Here is a 21241-nt window from a genome sequence, read left to right on the forward strand (position 1 = left end):
AAAAATTCAAATAATTTTTAATTGCACGATGTACAATGAATTAAGATGTGAAGATTTTTAATATTTCCACCGTTTGAATCCGGATGGGATCCAAATCCACCATAGCCAATGCCATTTATGAATTCAGCAATCGAAACTAGCCGTTAGGCTTTCTGTAAGGAAGAGAGCGTATGCCACCCACATGAATTGTCTCTCCACCGAATACAAACAGCAACTCTCTCTCTCTCTCTCTCTCTCTCTCTCTAGAACTCTGAGAACCCTCACGTGCCCTGTCTTAGTCGTCTCTAAAACACACAGCTCTAGGATCTCAGTCCTCCCAATCCCACCAACTTCTTTTTCTCTTGTTCCATTCCCTCCCTCCCTCTCTTATCACTCTCACTTTCTCTCTCTAGAATCAAGCATAAACAGTTCGCCATTGTTGGTGCTCTGTTTCTGACCATGGACAGCAAAGGTCAGAACTTTCCCGCATTTTCCGACTACCCATCTCAAAATTGGAGCCGGATTTCCCACAAGAAGAAGGAAAAATGGAAGTTTCTTCCTCTCCAACCCAAATGCCCCCACTTCCTCCTCTTTCTCCACCTCCTCCTCTCCTTCTTCCACCCGGCCAGGCCCGAAATCTGGGACGGCGTCATTGTCACGGCGGCGGACTACCAATCCCTCCAAGCAATCAAGCACGAGCTCGACGACCCAAAGGGGTTCTTAAGGAGCTGGAACGACAGCGGTTACGGAGCCTGCTCCGGCGGATGGGCTGGAATCAAGTGCGCTCAGGGGCAGGTGATTGTGCTCGAGCTTCCCTGGAGGGGGTTAGGTGGCAGAATCTCCGAGAAAATCGGACTGCTCCAGGCGCTGAGGAAGCTGAGCCTCCATGACAACCAGATTGAAGGGCCAATCCCTCAATCTTTAGGGTACCTTCCAAGCCTCAGAGGAGTTCAATTATTTAACAATAAGCTTTCGGGTTCAATCCCAATTTCTTTAGGGTTTAGTCCTCTGCTCCAAACCCTTGATCTTAGCAACAATTTGCTCATTGATAAAATCCCAGGCAGCATTTTTAACTCCACCAAACTTTATAGGCTCAATCTGAGCTTCAATTCGCTATCGGGTTCTATCCCGGGTAGTATCTCCCGCTCACATTCCCTCACATTCCTTGCTTTCCACCACAACAATTTATCCGGCTCAATGCCGAGCTCTTTAGGCCAGTTGAATGAGCTTCAAGAGCTTGAACTTGGAAATAACCAGTTCAATGGAGCTATACCGAATGAAATAGGGCGGCTTTCGAGAGTTAGAATGTTAGATTTTTCCAACAATGCCATCAATGGAAGCTTGCCTTCTAGCTTCTATAATCTCTCCTCGCTAATCCAGCTGAATTTAGAAGGAAACAACATCGAAGGCGAAATCCCGGAAAGTCTTGGAAGTTTGAAAAACCTTTCTGTTCTTAACTTGAGGAAGAACAAATTGCAGGGTCCAATTCCTGCAGCTCTTGGCAACATTTCGACGCTTACCCGCCTCGATTTGTCGCTGAATAATGTCAGTGGTGAAATTCCAGCTTCTCTTGCTGGTTTATCACATCTTGTTTTCCTCAATGTTTCTTACAACAACCTCTCTGGTGCTGTCCCCGCTCCTCTCTCCCAGAAGTTCAATTCGAGCTCCTTCGTCGGGAATGTTCAGCTGTGCGGGTACAGTGCTTCAACTCCATGCCCTTCCAAGGCACCGTCTCAGAGTGTCCCGGCTCCAGGCCCGGAGACTGCGAAGCTCCGCCACAGACTTGGTACCAAAGACAAAATTCTTATAGCAGCAGGAGTTCTTTTGGTAGTGTTGTTTGTACTCTGTTGCATTCTGCTCTGCTGCTTGATAAGAAAAAGAGCTGCATCGAAAGGCAAGGATGGCACAGGCGCAGCAAGGGCTGGAGCTGCGAGGACCGAAAAGGGTGTTCCGGCCATTGGTGGAGAAGCTGAATCCGGAGGAGATGCTGGAGGAAAACTGGTACATTTTGCCGGGCCAACGGCTTTCACAGCGGATGATCTTTTGTGCGCAACGGCAGAGATTATGGGAAAAGCACCTTTGGGACTGTGTACAAGGCGACATTGGAGGATGGGAGTGAAGTTGCAGTGAAGAGATTGAGAGAAAAGATTACGAAAAGCCAGAGGGAATTCGAGACGGAAGTGAATGTGCTTGGGAAAATCAGGCACCCGAATCTTCTGGCTCTGAGGGCTTATTACTTGGGACCTAAGGGAGAAAAGCTTCTGGTTTTCGATTACATGCCGAGAGGGAGTCTTGCAGCATTTCTCCATGGTAAGCACGATGCAAACGATTTCGCATACTATGTTTTGCCTCGATTTCAATTTTGGTTTACCGTATTTTTGTGTTTGTCAATCTGATCACTGTGGTTGGTTCCGTTGCAGCTCGAGGACCGGATACTTCGATTAATTGGCCAACAAGAATGGGAATAGCAAAGGGCATGGCAAGAGGTCTCTCCTACCTCCACGCCAATGAGAACATTATCCATGGCAACCTCACATCCAGCAACATCCTACTTGATGAGCAGACGAATGCCAAGATCTCAGATTACGGCCTCTCCCGCCTCATGACGGCCGCTGCCAATTCCAACGTGATTGCAACCGCCGGAGCACTAGGGTACCGAGCCCCGGAGCTCTCAAAGCTCAAGAAGGCCAACACGAAAACTGATGTTTACAGCCTTGGGGTGATCATATTGGAACTCCTAACAGGGAAGTCTCCTGGAGAGCCGATGAACGGTTTGGATTTGCCTCAGTGGGTTGCTTCCATTGTGAAGGAGGAGTGGACCAACGAAGTTTTCGACTTGGAACTGATGAGGGACGCGTCTATCATCGGTGACGAGCTGCTAAACACACTGAAACTAGCTCTGCATTGTGTTGATCCTTCGCCATCGGCAAGGCCAGAAGTTCAACAGGTTCTGCAGCAGCTAGAAGAGATCAGACCCGAAACAGCCGCCAGTTCCGGCGACGACGGAGCTGAAGCCCCTTCAGCAAGTGATGAGTGAAAGCGGGTTTCAGAAAAAGGGGTTCGGTAGCTAGTCCAAGATTCTTTCATTCTTGAATATTAGTTTTGGTTTTGTTACACTTCATCAGTGTCTGTAGATACAGTTTTTCTCTCTCGATTAAATTAAGAGTGTTGCGATTTTGTTGATCGTTCTAATTCTATTGGCCAATGAAAGTTATCTTTGGTTTCGAACTTGTCATTTCCGAGATTTGAATTTTGAGACATCTCATCTACAAATGAAAATGAATATTATTAGACCATAATAGTAAGTGACAATGCATACTAAAGTATCATTTAAAAATACAAGATTTAATTAGTCATTTGTGGAACTGCATATGTACCGTAGGTGCAGTTTAGTTTATCGACAACGTATTAGCAATCATCGAAAATGATAATACTTGCGTTCTCCTCTTGGGAGGATGAGCTCATTCATTCTTGCTAATAACCTATTTTGAACCTAGAAAATTTATAATCGGAACCGTTCAATTTCTTGATCTTTATTTAAAGATCAAGCCTACAAAATATCATTTCAAATAGAGATCATTTAGTCATTTAAATATATAGAACAAATCGACAATATAAGTACCAAGTAATATATTCAAAATGAATTGTCTATACATTTGAATTATTAAACAATCTCAAATGTAAATGATCTTTTAGAGAATTTGATATTCGAATGAAGATTAATAAATTAAATAGTTCTGATCGTTGATTTGATCAAAATATGTCATTTACAAATGAAAAATCTGTGGATCCCACATTGGAGGATAGAAGTATTATCCCATCGAAAATTGTACATCTCACCAAACGACAGAGTTACCCTCAAAAGCCAACTTAGAGTGAGAACAAAGGGATGCATACGGTTTGCTAAAGTTTCACATCGAATTGATCAAATTAATTAGTACTTTAATAATTAATGTCTTAATCACATTAAGCCTCTGTTTGTTCTTACTAATCCGCTATGATGCTGTGTTCGATACTTTCAATGCAAGAAATCAGACCCCTCTATCAAGACATTCATGTGAGTTATATTTTACATTCAACGATACTTGACTACTCGAAGATGAGTAGGAATTCATACTCAAAATTTTTAGTGTTTTAATCGTAGAGCTTTGTGCTTATAATTAGAATCGTTCATACTATGACTCATATTGTAAGGATCATCTTTACAAAAAAAATAAATTAAAACTAAGATCGTTTAATCAATCTATTGTAGCAAATACATAGACGATTCGTAATGCTTTTACCAATATCGTTCATTTGTTTTTAAATAGTTTGATGATTAAATAGTCTTAGTTTTAATTGATTTTTTACAAAGGCAATCTTTATATGATAATTTATAATATGAATAGTTCTGATTATAAACACGAAGGTCTATAAATTAACAACAAACAATTTTGAGAAAATTTAAGTATGAATTTCTACTCATTTTTTAGTATCCAAATATTATTCTTTTACATTAACGACATTTACCCACCGGTAACCATTTTGTTATTTTACATCACAAATGAGTATCCATCTCATCATCAATATGTTAGAATTCTCTCGTGACATGATGAGAGATATTAATAACGTGATCTACACCCAAGCATATATTATACTATTGAAAGTTAAAATAGCCTTCTGAAGCCTATTTTTGGTTGGTTAGAATGACCTAACGCCGTCTTTATCATATTCATGTCACTATCGTGTCAAATATATTATCTTAACAGATTCTTTACAAATATTTGATAACAATTTGAATTGTTAACGGGGTCGTGTTGTTTAGTGTTGGGTTAACGAGTCAGGTAAGAAATTACCATGCCTAATGTGACCTAGCAAAGGGATCGTGTTTGTGTCATATGTTATCTTATCAAGTGACTCAACAACGATCCGACTTGTTTATGGGTTGGCCCGAAACATACTATTTTTGTATCGTTTTGTGTAGTGTTAACGAGTTGTGCAAAAAAATGTCAGGTCCGTATTGGGGTATATCACAAATGAGATGTAAGTAGTGTACATGCACGAAATAAAGAGACAGCAGAATGAGAAGCTAAACACGAAAATTTTACAGCCAAAAATGTCAGCTGCCATCTTTAACATACCCGCCTGTTTCTTCCGCAAGCTTCTCCCAAGCATTCGCCATCTTTTCCGCATATCCTGCCTGTTGGATGTGAAGAACATACCATAATTATTATTCAAGGACTTACAAAATGAAGTCGGGATGCCATTTGAAGCGAAGGTTTTACAAGCGTGCGAACAACAAAATGCGGTTTAGGGCTGAAAGTACCTGGTTAAGAACAAACCCTCGTAGCATGCCCATGAAGTCCTCGTGCCTCTCTCTGTCGAGCCTTTCGAGCTCACTCCTGTTATTTTCCTGCATACAGATTCACCAACAATCATGCTTGGAGTTCGTACTCAAACACATCATGTATAAAATGAGATCTTACTTCTTCCAATCAAATTAGAACTCTTAGTTTGGCATTGTGAATAATCAAAACGGGAACCGAAACAAATATGCTTGACCAAAGGAGTCGCATTCTAGTATAGTAATCGAGTGATTAGATAAGGAATATTCAGCAATGCGAGCGCATGCCTTAGATAACACACAAAGATAAACGTGAACCAAAAGACAGCACGAACGAATGTTAAATAAAAATTGGTTGCCAGAAACCAGAAGCAACACAAATATTTTCATGTTAGTTCAGTAAGAATGGAGAACCGTCAGGTGCGCCTGCACAAAAGCAATTTATACATGATGGTGTATCTTGCCAAAAGAAGAATAACAGCTCCATCTGATAACTATCTTATCTTGTTGATTAGTCCTTAGGTTTTCTTGTTGCTTGGGTAATCAAATATTCTAGAATAGTTATTCTTTGTTGCTTCCTTTCTTGGTCAGTACTTCGGCCCTTGGTGGATTCGAGGATTCTCTTTGGGTGTCGAAGAAACCTACCCACCCTTCCTCGCTCCCCTATAGTTTCTGTTCTGTGTCAGTTGGTAATGGTATTGACAAGATTTCAAAATTTGAAACGCTAGTGCAAATATATTGAGATGAAACTCAGAATAACAGCTCCCTAGGTATACTAGGACAGTCATAGCTATACTTAACCAGACTGGTGAAAATTAACAAAATTTATGACTGTGCATATACTGTTTGCAGATTTTTAGGTCATAAAAAGGAAGCGAGGATATAGAGGATGCTATTTATGATTAAATGAATCTCGAAACCAAGGATACAAACCGAATAGCCTAAGTTCTAGATGGCTTAAGATGTTACCTTGATTCGTTCATACTCTCTGACCTGCACAAGATTTAGCATCCTCGCTAATTTTTAAAGTTTCTTTAAGCTCCTCTATTTTCCGCATCCTGGACCTGTCACCACCAAATATTTTGGATGCTGCAGCTTCAAGCTTCTCAATCCTGGACTGCAACGAAACTAATTCTGATGAAAGAGTCTGAACCGTCAGTAAAGCACTTGATCTGTCTGAAAATGCACTATTGACTGCTAGCATTACTCCAAGATATTCATGAAGTTTGTCCTGCAATAAACATGTAAAATTAGGCTTAAGATAACACGACAGAGATTATCCTCTTATGAGGATCAAATATGACTCGTTTTCCACAAATTTAATGTCTAGGATAGCTTGTGTAAGTTACCAAATGTTTGACCGTTTGCGAATTTAACTCCCGGTATAATCGACTAGCTTTAACAGAAGCAGTAGCCACATTTTTCATGTCATTGGCTCGTATTGTTTGAGACTCGAACATGGCTCCCTCCGTCTCAAGCTTGGTCAGCTTCACAAACGCCAACCCCAATTCTCCCATAGTCTCTCCCATGTCCTGCTGAGCTTTTACTAGTGATTCAGCCTGCAAACCATCCAGCTCAATAAGTTCTAAGTAACCGAAAACCTCGCCAATTCTTCTCTACTGTATACTAAGTTGCCAAGTTTAGAGCAGACAATGCTAACAGAAATGGTAAAGCTTTTAACTTCGAAATCCCGCAACTGATCCTAATGGCGCCGCAAGGTTTCTTTCATCATAAGATCATCATGATCACACTAGTCTATCATAATAATTGGCTAACATTTGGATTTGAACACACAAATACGTTGAATCTTACCAACAAACATAAATGCACGGCATTTCAAAATTAGTAACAATACCTGCTGAGACAAATTGCTAAGCTGCTGCTCAAACTCCACCACCTTCTCCTTCCTCTCCAAAAACTCCTTATCATCCTCAACCGCCGTTGGCTTCACGCCTCCCCAATCGTTCACCACCGACTGCTTCAGCTCCCTGAAGATCCTCAGCAAGTCCCTGCCGCCCTTGGCCGGCTGCGCGGCCTCATTCACATCCGTCACAGCCGTCACCTCGCCCGTTAACTGCCTCGGCAGCCTCACTGCTCCAGTCGAGCATCCGCGACGCCATGTCCACGCTCCTCGTCAGCGGCAGCTTCCCCTTCACCACCAAAAACAGCCTCAGCTCCTCGCTCTTCTTGATCGTCGGATGCACCGCGAGCTTGTTCAGGTACTTCGCCAATGCCACCCTCCGCAGCTCCACGAATTGCTCGATTTGCATCACCTGGCTATCCACCACGCTCTTATCGGGTCGGATCGGGATGAAGAACCCGCGAAACGATTCAGATAGCCGGTCCGCCAGCGTCACCACGTCCTTGAACCGCCTCCGGACGGTGAACTCGGATCCGGGCCCGCCGTACTCGGGCATGTTGGTCCGGGTGGTGATCAGGTACGTGTAGTACGAGGTCCCGCCGGGAACAAGCGAATTGGAGAGCTCGAGCTCTTTCTGAGGGTCCGTGACCCATATCTTGAGAAATTCGGATCTTGTCGGAGACTCCGATTGATAAGAGGAGGGCTTGGGGCAGTCGTGGCCGTTGGATGAGGAGGAATCGAACGAGGTGAAGATGGCGTCGGCGTAAGACGGGGGTTCAAGGATCGAATTGAAGCCTTGCGAGGAGGTGGCTGGTGTCGCGGTGGCGGAGTGGCGGTCTACGGAGGTGGACGCGGAGGGAGAGGATTGGCCGTTGGATGAGGGTGGCTCGTCGAGGACGAGAGATTCCATGTCGTCTTGGGATGCGTGGAGATCGGCCTCCTGGTCGCCGTGGTTTTCCTGCCTCATCATTTTTCCCTCTTTTTTTTGCCGGGAAATTAAAAATTAATATTTAAATAAATGATAAATGGAAGCAGGGTTTGGGCGGAGGAGGAGAAGAAGAGGGAGGAGATGGGTGGTGGGTGGTGGTGGAGGAGCAGTGCTGCATTTGAAACCGGGGATTACACGGCAAGGAAGGTAGTGAGTTTTTAGTGAGTAGCGAGTTGAGTGACTCGGGCGGGCCAATGGGCAACCTCTTTTGCGTACGTGGTGGTTATGACGCTGCTTCCGCCACATAGGCTGCCACGTGTTAACGTCAGTGCTTGAGAAGTTGGGCTTTGATTGGGCTTCTGTTAAGAGGCCCAAGTAGGCCTGAAATCTAAGATTTGTCTGTTGCCGCCTTGTCTACAGGCAATTGGATCGGGCCAGGTGGTTGGGCCAGAACTGAAGCTTTTGTCGGGGTTTGGGCATGCAAGATTTGACTTGACGAGGACCCAATCTGCGTTTTATGTTTGGGTCAATACAAGTTAAGAAGAACGGGAAGAATAGTTTTATGTTATACCAAGATATTTAAAAGTAGTAGGTCAACACTTTTAATTGTACCGATATATTTTGAGATGTTTTAAAGCATCATTAAAAGAAATGTCAAATTTTAAATATCAAAATAATAGTTGATAGCTTATGTGGCAATTTGAAATTTTGTACAATATTTTGCTCAATCCGATATGTTAAATAATAATGTCATTTAATAAACTTTTTATCTTTTTGTGGAGTTCAATAATTAAGTCAACCAATCAAATATTTCAAAAACATAACAACATTTATTATATATTATATTAATCTATTAAAAATCATTTAATGAATTTGACATCTGCTATCAAATTTGACAACAAAAGGCTTTACCTTCAAATGACTCAGCGCCGCATAAGAAATTGAAGGCTCGGTTGGAGAGAGTTTGCTGCCATTTTTTTACTATTGTATGCCTACGTAGCAATTTTGACATCTTCTTTGAAGATGCTCTTAGAGCTCCAATGACAGCTATCACTTACACTTATCATTGTTGTTGAGTTTATGTGATTAAATTAAAGACAGTATTAACGTATGATTGAACTTAGTAATTAATACTTACAAAGTCTGTTCGACAACATGAATAATCGGTTGCCAGACCATACTATTATGATTTACTTTACGGGGCCCTGATTGGAACTCCATTTTTTGATGTTGTTTTACCTTGGAGAAAAAAAAAATAAGCACTTTCTCTTTTTAGTCTTTATTTACGTAACTGCTAGTAAGGTTGTGTATTTACCACATACTTCTTTAAAATTGTTCGTATGTGTTTTGTTTCAAATCTTTTCACATGTTGTACAATATTTTAGTATTCAAATTATGTCTGTTGTAAGTTATCACGTTACGTGTCTTTGCTTCTCCTAGATTTTAAAAAACTCGTTATTAGTTATAAGGAAGTACATATTTGCAGTTCAAATTGCAGATTTACCTGAAGAGGTATATAATCGAATCACAAAAAGATAGAGGATTAGTCTTTGATGGATTTTATTCCATGGTACGAACTATGAAAAAGAAAGGAAGTATCCTACACGTTATTTAGGGCGTGACAAGCTTCCAAAGGCCCTTTTTAGGGTCAGGCACTAACGACAATATTAGAATTGTAATTAACTTCACACCCACCTACAACTACCAATGAAAACGATCGAAAACCCAAGTAAAGAAGCAGATAAAAAAATAATTTATTAAACTAAGAAAAATAATGTGGAGGTTTCGGGTTCGATACTCAAGGCTGGTGAGTCTGCTTGACTATGGTCACGGGCATGGTCTCTATAGCATCTCCGGGCTTAGAAGGGATAGATAACCGTGACTTGCCATCAATTGTCCTTTTTTTTTAAAAGGAAAAAGGAAAAAAACACTATCCATACACTTTTTTTTACCTTCTACTTTCTTAATTTTCGATCGTCGAATTGAATAATTTGAACGTGATGAAAAAACGAAATTAACAGAGAATATGTGAAATGTAAAAAGATGTTTCACCATATCGTGGACAAGTTTGACAAGGAACTTGTGGTTTCTTTGCATATTACGAATTTCAATATTGTACTTTATGATGTTGTCGTCAAATGAAGATTCTGAATATAAAAGTCAATACATAACAAACTCAACCAACAATGTGTTAATTGCCATCATATAATCTTGTTCACCTATCTAATTCAATTATCTAACACCTTCCCTCCCCTCCCTCCCTCTTGATCTTCTTCCTTCCACTATATGACCGAGTTTCTGGTGTGTAGACATGAATGACATGCTTCCATTCAAAGTGATGACCAACGGAATTTTCATCTTGTCTGGTCGATTTGGCTTTGCCAATAATTATCACTTCCAAACATGCATGTACTCATTTGAATACTCCGCAAGTAAGAAAAATAAAATTACCTATAAGGGAGTGAGGGAACATTTGTTAACGTTTTAACAGCACTCGTCACATGATTGAATATAGAGCTTGTCACATGATAGTACGGTAGAAGCAATTATCCCATCACAGCAAAGCACGTAAGTTTTATGTCCGATATATCCTCGCATGTCTTCGACTAGGTTTGAGAAATGTTGTACATTAATACAACGTGACATACCTGTTATGATGAAATTGATTATATATAATTAATAACCAATCACATACCTGATAAATATGAGAGACTCGTTGATATACAATTAATGATAAGATCTCTTAGATCTCTATACAATTAGTAAAAGGAAAATAGCCTTAGATCTTATTTTTGGCCTACAAGCTAAAGCACTAGAGTTGAAAAGACAAATCAAAATGTTATAGCTAAACCAGGCATTGCTAAATATCTTCTGATTTTGAGATGCTATGGTTCCATTCTTGGCTTAGAGACAACCCTAACAATTAACATGTAAATAATTATTAAATTTTCTGTTTTAAATATCTCTCTCTCTGTAACTGAATTGTTCTTAGACCCAATCAACATCTGGATGCATTGTAAAGCATGCAACACATGCCACCTAATTGTAGAGAGATGACTTAATTAATCTACTCATTCTCCCTTCAAACGGCAAACTTGAGAGTTGATCTTGCTTTTTTTATTTTTTTTTTTTTTTTTATTTTTTTTTCCAAAAGATAGGGCAGTGGCTTCGTCACGTCAATTCATTTTTTCGAAGTCGAGAAGAGTCACAGAGACATTTCAGCCCCCTCTAACCAATATCATGCGATTCATCAGTGTCAGGTCTCAAACCCAGAACATACTGTATAAAATATGGACCTAGAATTTATCCCTAACTACTGGGCTACTTCCGTGGTAATTGAGATTTGATCGTGCTTGGTCCACTTAATTTTAACATTTAATTAATTAATAATAATAAGTTAGCTCAATGCTCGACCATCTCTACTTGTTTCTAACCAACTAATTAGCATCGATATAACGTGACCTAGTACAACATCATTGTGGATTTGTGGGCCTTTTCTTTAACCATTTTCTCTTTTTGGCGGTGTTAGCCTAATCCTAGATGTTGTAGTAGAATGCTATTAATGAATTAGTTGTCTTCATACTTAAGGCTTTGATTTCGACTGACTTAGTGTCTACACCTGGAGAATGATTTACAAGGAACAATTTATGTTTTACGAAAATCTCACTCTTATATTTAAGTTATTGCAACTTCTAAAAAATAATGTATCATATGATAACAAATTTAACGAGTGTGGATAATTTTTGTTTATTGAGAAAAAAGATGTCAAAAAAGAACAACCATCCCACTTATATTTTTCTCAAGCTAATTGCTTTTCCACTTTTCCCTAAAGCATGGACTTTAAGCACACTGCTTTTTGATTTCGAGTACCACATTAGGAAGGAAAAAATAGTGTGACGAATTCATGCAAGATTTATAGAGTTTTTATACTCTTTCCCTCTTGGTTCTTCATCTAATTAATTAACTTCAAGAAAAGACTATGCATGGTCAACACAGAAAGTGATCAATATCGATTTGTTATATAATTTGGGGTTAAGTTATAAATCTCTCGACGGGACACTTCAATCGAGTGCTAGCTCCATTTGTATGTGATGCCACATAACTTTCGTCAACATAATCAAAGGCTCCATGCGTTCTCAAAGACGTAAAATAGTATCACTACATCAATCTCGTTTTTTTAAAAGGTTACTTTAGGGTTTAAGGTTCATTACTCTAGTTCGTGTCAAAATAGATTTCTTTGTTTGGATATAGAAAAAGAGAACAATAATGAGTTTGACTATTATGAATTTATGATTATGCTTCTAATTTAGTTTGAGTAATGTTAGGTAGACTAATTTTTTTACATTTGTAAATCATGTGATGTGTCAACCAATAAGAAATAAGCACGTTAATCAACACGTAAGTAATAATTCAATATTCACAACCATGTCATTTGATGGTCTTTCTAGCATTACCCATTTAGTTTTGGTCTTTAAAAACCGTTGCGATTGTCTTCCCGATGGGAAAGAAAAACGGAATTTAACTCTTTTCGTATTTGCATTGACAAACATGCTTTTATTGGATTATTCAATCCTATAAAGAAGACTTGAGAAACAAGTATTGAAGAAATAATTCGCTTGGGATGTATGGGCAAGTGGGTGCAACAACTCGTACAGGGTTGAACTAAGTTTGCTCAAGAACCTTACCGTTTTTCGAATCAAAACCTAATCTGCCAACTTCAAAACAAAATCTCTCTCCTCAAAATTTACTATAAAAAGCATCCCCGACCACTCTATCACTTCAGCACTCAAACTACCACATTCTCTCTAACGAAACAGATAATCAATCCGGATGGATGCACTCAACGCTACTATCGGCAACAAAATTTGCTTCTCGTTATGCCTGTTTGGCCTTTGCCTTCTCGTGGCTTCGTCAACAATGTCCTTGGCAGAACCCAAAACTCATAAGCATGAGTTTGTTGTAAGTTTAATTTCTATATCGCCTGTATACTTGCATATATTTTAGTCCCCTTCATGTTTCTTCTTCTTATATACTTAATAGTATTACTCATCATATTAATTAACATTTAAATGGAACACACAGATTCAAGCAACACCAGTGAAGAGGCTGTGCAAATCCCGAAACTCCATCACAGTGAATGGACAGTTCCCTGGACCAACCTTAGAAGTAAATAATGGCGATACTCTTGTCGTCAAAGTCACCAACAGAGCTCAATACAACATCACCATCCACTGGTAACTAACGTGCATGCATGCATGTACATGAATACCAGCTTTTACGTACATGCTACGTATGTTGTCAGACAGTCACGTAAGAAAATTAACATTCATTTTCCTCACTTTCTCATAAAAAATGAATGTTTCAGGCATGGGATTAGGCAGATGAGAACTGGATGGGCAGATGGGCCAGAATTTGTGACTCAGTGTCCAATTAGGCCAGGAGGGAGCTACACTTACCGGTTTACAATTCAAGGGCAAGAAGGTACTCTGTGGTGGCATGCTCACAGCTCATGGCTTAGAGCCACCGTTTACGGAGCACTCATCATTCATCCTAAACAAGGAGACTCCTACCCGTTCACTAAACCGAAACGCGAAACAAACCTTCTTCTTGGTGAATGGTGGAATGCTAACCCTATCAATGTCTTGAGGCAGGCGACTAAGACAGGAGGAGCTCCAAATGTTTCTGATGCATACACCATCAATGGTCAACCTGGTGATCTTTACAATTGCTCAAGCAAAGGTAATTCCAAAATTGCTTCCACCCTTTATAAAACATTATAATATTAATGTAACAACAAAAGTTTACGTGCCGTGAACATAATATGATCAACTAAGTTAAACTGATGTTATTAATTGATGTAACAAATAAATTTAATGTACTGTCACACAATGTTATTAGCTAAATTTTAATTGTAATTAATTATGCAGACACTGTCATAGTTCCTATAGACTCCGGCGAGACCAACCTTCTTAGAGTCATCAATGCCGCCCTCAACCAACCTCTTTTCTTCTCCGTGGCCAACCACAAACTCACCGTTGTTAGTGCTGATGCCTCCTACACCAAACCTTTCACTACCACGGTGCTCATGCTAGGCCCTGGCCAGACCACCGATGTTTTAATCACCGGTGACCAGCCACCAGCCAGGTACTACTTGGCGGCGCGTGCTTATTTCAGCGCTCAAAATGCAGCTTTCGACAACACCACTACCACAGCCATTCTTGAATACAAATCTGCCCCTTGCAGCCCCAATTGCAAAAAGGGTCCCACAGCCAAACCAATTATGCCACAACTCCCTGCTTTCAATGACACAAACACTGCTTCTGCTTTCACCAAGAGCTTCAAAAGTCCAAGAAAAGTTGAAGTCCCTACTGAAATCGACGAAAACCTGTTCTTCACAATCGGTCTTGGGCTCAACAACTGCCCGAAAAACTTTGGATCCCAAAGGTGCCAAGGTCCGAATGGGACACGCTTCACTGCCAGCATGAACAATGTATCATTTGTGCTTCCAAACAACAACTCAATCCTGCAGGCTTACCAACAGAACATCCCTGGAGTTTTTACTACTGATTTTCCAGCAAACCCTCCGCAGAAATTCGGCTACACAGGCAATGTGAGTCGCTCTCTCTGGCAACCAATGTCGGGCACTAGAGGATACAAGTTGAAGTATGGATCAAGGGTGCAACTTGTGCTGCAGGACACAAGCATAGTCACACCCGAAAACCATCCTATCCATCTTCACGGATACGATTTTTACATCCTCGCCGAAGGTTTTGGAAATTTCAATGCCAAAACTGATACCAAAAAATTCAACCTTGTTGATCCACCTTTGAGGAACACAGTGGCAGTGCCTGCCAATGGATGGGCTGTCATCCGATTTGTCGCTGACAATCCAGGTAACAATTTCACATTTTAAATTAGACGATATTCTGTTCTAAACTATTATAACTCTATATCAATGTTTTTAATATTATATATATTTAATAAATATTTGATATATGCAGGTGCATGGATGATGCATTGTCACTTGGATGTTCACATCCACTGGGGTTTGGCCATGGTGTTCTTGGTGGACAATGGAGTTGGAGCATTGCAGTCAATCAACCCACCACCGGCGGATCTGCCTCTTTGTTAAGAATCGATAGATCATCTCGATAGCAACTTTTGTAAAACTCGATTACCGAGTTTTCATTTTCCCCTTTTATCACTTATATGATTTCGTTGTTGTTTGAGTTTCCCCTGCATTTGGGGGTCTATTTCTTACTCGATCTGTTTTATTGTTTAGGATATGTATACCTATCCTCACGTAACAAAAACTACTATTGGTTAGAAGAACTTCTTGAGAATCAAGCAATTACGCTTACTTGTTTTTAAGTATCTACAAGGTTTGTTATGACTTTTTACTAGCGTACGATCGTTACGAGGTCTTCGCTTCTATTCAGTACATAATACTGTGCCGAAGTCAACATGGGGTCATTAGTTGCCCTTGACCCCATCAACTTCAAAAACCTCATGTATATTTGTTTGTGTATTGTATTTGACCCTTATAAACCGTTAAGGCAAACTAAACTACAACCTTTTCGTCCTACTTCTTCTATTTTCTTCTATCATCTTTGTCTTCCTTTTCTCTCTTCTTGAGTGCGACTTTATTGTGCTCACCATGTACTCAATGAAATACTTTAGTTGAAAAGCTTTAGCAGTTTTCAAAATTACTCTACAGTATCTTGCATTCACCATCGACCAGTCTCCACAAATAATAGTAGTTGTCGACATATGTTGACATAAACTTTCAGTATTGACAAGAATTTACAGGTGCCTACTAGGTGCTCGACGAAATTATCCAATGAAGCTTTTTTGGTTGATATTATGATCTCATTATTTGAAAATCCTGACTATGCCACTGGTATAATGACTAAAAAGTTTGGTTGGTTAATCCGATCAGTTCATCTATGATTAAAATTTATCATGCCTGCATCTTTCAGGGGATGGATGTAGTCTTTGTAGACTAAGTCACCTATATTAATAACCAAAATACTTGATTTGAATGATCATGTGTATTAAAGAGCTAAATTGGCTACAGGGACGCGTCAGAGAGCCCAGATAACTAAATGATCTCTTATATTATTTTTTTGGTTATTGAACATAAAATATTTGCTTAATTGGTGAACTCGCGGATCCATTTGCAACTTCTTCCGAAATATTGCCCGAATGATATTTTCTTTCCTGTATTTCAAATGCTTTGTACATTGCCAAATAAGTTATTGGTGTTCTTTTAATGGCTTTAGTACCTCCGGATTGTTAATGATACCTTCTTTTTTTCATAGAATGTTAACAAATTTCAAAGCCTATTATGTTATCTTGTAGCGACGAGAGATATTTCTATGTACCAGAAACACATGCCAGTATGCCATGTGTAATGGGAGAGGATATATCATATATTTTTTAGTGTCTCTCTACTTTTATTATAACACATGATGTACCGGCTTATGTTCTGAGTACACTAATAATTTATCGGATTGTACCTTGAATACACTGTAATTTTCTCCACAACAACAACCGTATTTTTATTGGTATTGTAGTAGCCCTTTGGTTGGGTATTGAAGCTTGCCTATTGATAAGTCCTCGGGTCTAGGTCTTTCTTAAATTGATTTAATTGAGAAATAAAAAATATATATATGATTAAATTGTTAATCAATTTTTATTGTAAGTTGGTTTATATGCATACTTCATAACGACTTCTGATTGTACTTAAGATGTTGTCAACTGAAGATTCTGAATATAAAAGTCAATATATAACAAACTCAACCAACTATGTGTTAATTGCTATCATGTAATCTTGTTCACCTATCTAATTCAATTATCCAACACCTCCCCTCTCTCTTGATCTTCTTCCTTTCACTCTCTGATCGAGTTTCTGGTGTATGGACATCAATTACATGCTTCCCTTCAAAGTGACTAACGGAATTGTCACCCTGTCTGCGTGTAATTTGATAGTTAGCTGGTCGAGTTGGCTTTGTCACTGGTTACCACTTGAAACTTGTATGTACTTATTTGAACACTTTTGCCGGCAAGGGGACAACCTATCTATAAGGGAGTGACGGGACATTCGTTAGTGTTTTTACAATACCAATTATGTGACTTGATGTAGAACTCATCAGTTTGACCTATATATTACATGTCACGTGAAGGGTGTTGTATAAGCATTTGTCCGATCATTGCATAGTACGTAAGTTTTATGGTCGATAAGGCATGTATATCGTCTATGTGTTCTATTTGGTTTGAGAAAATGTTGTACATTACTACATAGTAACATATACCCAACCATACAATACAGCAAAACAACATTAATGCTTCCTAATTTGGGATCAAACCAATAGCTAGCCATAGTTTTTTTAATTAACAGGTATTAATACATATACCATATTAACCAAGTGATATTGGTAAATAAGAGAGAGAGAGAGACTCACAGATATGTAAACAATCAGTGATAGGGTAGATGTTCTACTTACGTCTCTACACAATCAGTGATATCTTAAGTCTTCATTTTAGCCTACAGAAGCACTACATATGTTTAACAAAACAAATCAAAATATGTATGTTGTATGCTAAACTAGGCATTGCTATATATCTTCACATTTTTAGATGCTATGGTCCCATTCTTGGCTTATAAAGCTACAATACAGACATTAGTTACATGGATGATATCTTCCCTGTGTTCTGCTGTGTGATAGGCTACCTAATGTAAACAGAATTCTTGTAAATATAGATAAATTTTCTGTTTTAAGTATCCATGATCACTCTCTAACTGAATTGTCGTTAGACCCAATAAAATCTTGATGTATTGTGATGCATGCAACACATGCTACCAAATTGTAGAGAGATGACTTAATGCGGCAAACTTGAAATTTGATCCTGCTTGGTCCCCCTTTTAACATTAATTAATAATCATAATAACTTAGCTCAATTCCCTGCACTCGACCATCTCTACTTGTTTCTATGTACCCAACAACTAATTGATCGTCGATCGGTGACCTACTACAACATCACTGTGGCTTTGCGGTGTTAGTCTAATCTTAGATATAGTAGAGTATAATTAATTAAATAGTCCTGGATGTTGAGTTGATGAATTTATAAAGTAACCGTGATACTTGAGGTTTTGATTTCGATTGAATTGATTGATGGTTCTATCCAGGCATGGCAATTTCTTGAACGACTCGTTCATTCGACCCAAAACGACACCAAAATAACATGTCACTAGTCAACTCGTTAACAAATCGGATTGTTATTAGGTCACCCGTTAACAAGTTGGGTCGTTATCAGGTTATCCGTTAAGAACTTGATAAGATACCGTTTGCCAGATTTAGACATTATATATGACAATTTCTTGTATGACCGTTAACCCGACATGAAACAACATAACCCATTAACGAATCGGTTCTTATTTGGTCACCTATTAAGAACCCATTAATATAATGAGTTTGACACAACACGACCCGTTAAGATAACGGGTATAACACAAACACAAACTATTCGTTTGCCAGACCTAGTTCTATCTAGTGACTTTTGAGAAACACTTAATGTGCGATCTGGTCACGTCAAAAAACATGAGCGTACTTGACAAAAAAAATTGTAGATATGGTTGAAATATCCGAATGAGGATCCTCTTTGTGAGGATCATGGGATCCTCAAATCGTGTCCGTTCATTGTACATCGTGCGATCATAAATTATTTTAAATACTTTTATTTAAAATCAATTTTTATTGTAAGTTGGTTTATATGCATACTTCATAAGTTGGTTTATATGCATACTTCATAACGACTTCTGATTGTACTTAACATGTTGTTGTCAACTGAAGATTCTGAATATAAAAGTCAATATATAACAAACTCAACCAACCATGTGTTAATTGCTATCATGTAATCTTGTTCACCTATCTAATTCAATTATCCAACGCCTCCCCTCTCTCTTGATTATCTTCCTTTCACTCTCTGATCGAGTTTCTGGTGTATAGACATCAATGACATGCTTCCCTTCAAAGTGACTAACGGAATTGTCACCCTGTCTGCGTGTAATTTGATAGTTAGCTGGTCGATTTGGCTTTGTCACTGGTTACCACTTAAAACTTGTATGTACTTATTTGAACACTTTTGCCGGCAAGGGGACAACCTATCTATAAGGGAGTGACGGGACATTCGTTAGTGTTTTTACAATACCAATTATGTGACTTGATGTAGAACTCATCAGTTTGACCTATATATTACATGTCACGTGAAGAATGTTGTATAAATGTCATGTGAAGAGTGTTGTATAAGCATTTGTCCGATCATTGCATAGTACGTAAGTTTTATGGTCGATAAGGCATGTATATCGTCTATGTGTTCTATTTGGTTTGAGAAAATGTTGTACATTACTACATAGTAACATATACCCAACCATACAATACAGCAAAACAACATTAATGCTTCCTAATTTGGGATCAAACCAATAGCTAGCCATAGTTTTTTTAATTAACAGGTATTAATACATATACTATATTAACCAATTGATATTGGTAAATAAGAGAGAGAGAAAGAGACTCACAAATATGTAAACAATCAGTGATAGGGTAGATGTTCTACTTACGTCTCTACACAATCAATGATAGAACATATAGTAATCTTCTTAAGTCTTCATTTTTGCCTATAGAAGCACTACATATGTTTAACAAAACAAATCAAAATATGTATGTTGTATACTAAACTAGGCATTGCTATATATCTTCACATTTTGAGATGCTATGGTCCCATTCTTGGCTTATAAAGCTACAATACAGACATTAGTTACATGGATGATATCTTCCCTGTGTTCTGCTGTGTGATAGGCTACCTAATGTAAACAGAATTCTTGTAAATATAGATAAATTTTCTGTTTAAGTATCCATGATCACTCTCTAACTGAATTGTCGTTAGACGCAATAAAATCTTGATGTATTGTGATGCATGCAACACATGCTACCAAATTGTAGAGAGATGACTTAATGCGGCAAACTTGAAATTTGATCTTGCTTGGTCCCCCTTTTAACATTAATTAATAATCATAATAACTTAGCTCAATTCCCTGCACTCGACCATCTCTACTTGTTTCTATGTACCCAACAACTAATTGATCGTCGATCGGTGACCTACTACAACATCACTGTGGCTTTGCGGTGTTAGTCTAATCTTAGATATAGTAGGGTATAATTAATTAAATAGTCCTGGATGTTGAGTTGATGAATTTATAAAGTAACCGTGATACTTGAGGTTTTGATTTCAATTGAATCGATTGATTGTTCTATCTAGGCATGGCAATTTTTTGAACGACTCGTTCATTCAACACGAAACGACATCAAAATAATATGTCATTAGTCAACTCGTTAACAAATTGGATTGTTATTAGGTCACCCGTTAACAAGTTGGGTCGTTATCGGGTTATCCGTTAAGAACTTGATAAGATACCGTTTGCCAGATTTAGACATTATATATGACAATTTCTTGTATGACCGTTAACCCGACATGAAACAACATAACCCGTTAACGAATCGGTTCTTATTTGGTCACCTATTAAGAATCCGTTAATATAATGGGTTTAACACAACACGACCCGTTAAGATAACGGGTATGACACAAACACAAACTATTCGTTTGCCAGACCTAGTTCTATCTAGTGACTTTTGAGAAACACTTAATGTGCGATCTGGTCACGGTTTCAAAAAACATGAGTGTACTTGACAAAAAAAATTGTAGATATGGTTGAAATATCCAAATGAGGATCCTCTTTGTGAGAATCCTGGGATCCTCAAATCGTGTCCGTTCATTGTACATCGTGCGATCATAAATTATTTTAAATACTTTTATTTAAAATTAGTTATGAATATTATCTGACGAAAACTGATCGCACGATGTACGATGAACGAACACGATTTGAGAATCACTAAGATCCTCACAAAGATGATCCTCATTCGATATATCCTAGTTATTGTGACTTTTGAAGAACAATTTATGATCTATCACAGTTTTAACACGTGCGAGCATAATTGAGCCTTGAATGTCTGTATTACTACAACATCAAATGAAACATGGGTAACAAATGTTTATGGGAATTAAATATCTCAAAAGAACAAACCATCCGACT

The 21241-nt window shown here is 38.7% G+C and overlaps 2 protein-coding genes and 1 pseudogene across 2 annotated transcripts; 2 read left to right on the forward strand and 1 right to left on the reverse strand.

The window, feature by feature from the left end:
- Positions 1 to 93: 93 nt before the first annotated feature.
- Positions 94 to 3214, forward strand: LOC103958660 (probable leucine-rich repeat receptor-like protein kinase IMK3). The gene is given in 3 exon segments (XM_009370952.3): positions 94 to 2050; positions 2053 to 2289; positions 2400 to 3214. Coding segments are annotated over 3 exon segments (2466 nt in total). The 5' UTR covers positions 94 to 438; the 3' UTR covers positions 3017 to 3214.
- Positions 3215 to 4967: 1753 nt separating this feature from the next.
- On the reverse strand, positions 4968 to 8201 carry LOC103942221 (annotated as a pseudogene).
- A 4503-nt stretch (positions 8202 to 12704) lies between these two features.
- Positions 12705 to 15445, forward strand: LOC103942223 (laccase-12). The gene is made up of 5 exons (XM_018646248.2): positions 12705 to 13050; positions 13174 to 13325; positions 13457 to 13830; positions 14019 to 14984; positions 15093 to 15445. Exons 1-5 carry the CDS (start codon positions 12922 to 12924, stop codon positions 15221 to 15223), a joined length of 1752 nt encoding a protein of 583 aa, XP_018501764.2. The 5' UTR covers positions 12705 to 12921; the 3' UTR covers positions 15224 to 15445.
- Positions 15446 to 21241: the final 5796 nt, after the last annotated feature.

This window comes from the organism of the source record quoted next, unplaced genomic scaffold (assembly GCF_019419815.1).
Source record: "Pyrus x bretschneideri cultivar Hongxiangsu unplaced genomic scaffold, Pyrus_bretschneideri_v1 Contig4, whole genome shotgun sequence".
NCBI lineage: Eukaryota > Viridiplantae > Streptophyta > Magnoliopsida > Rosales > Rosaceae > Pyrus > Pyrus x bretschneideri.

Bases quoted from the DNA above. Each gene is read 5' to 3' on its own strand.
- LOC103942223 (XM_018646248.2), top strand. From the start codon at position 12,922: ATGGATGCACTCAACGCTACTATCGGCAACAAAATTTGCTTCTCGTTA. The intron at 13,051-13,173 runs GTAAGTTTAATT...TGGAACACACAG, and splicing joins CTCATAAGCATGAGTTTGTT to ATTCAAGCAACACCAGTGAA. The intron at 13,831-14,018 runs GTAATTCCAAAA...TTAATTATGCAG, and splicing joins TTACAATTGCTCAAGCAAAG to ACACTGTCATAGTTCCTATA.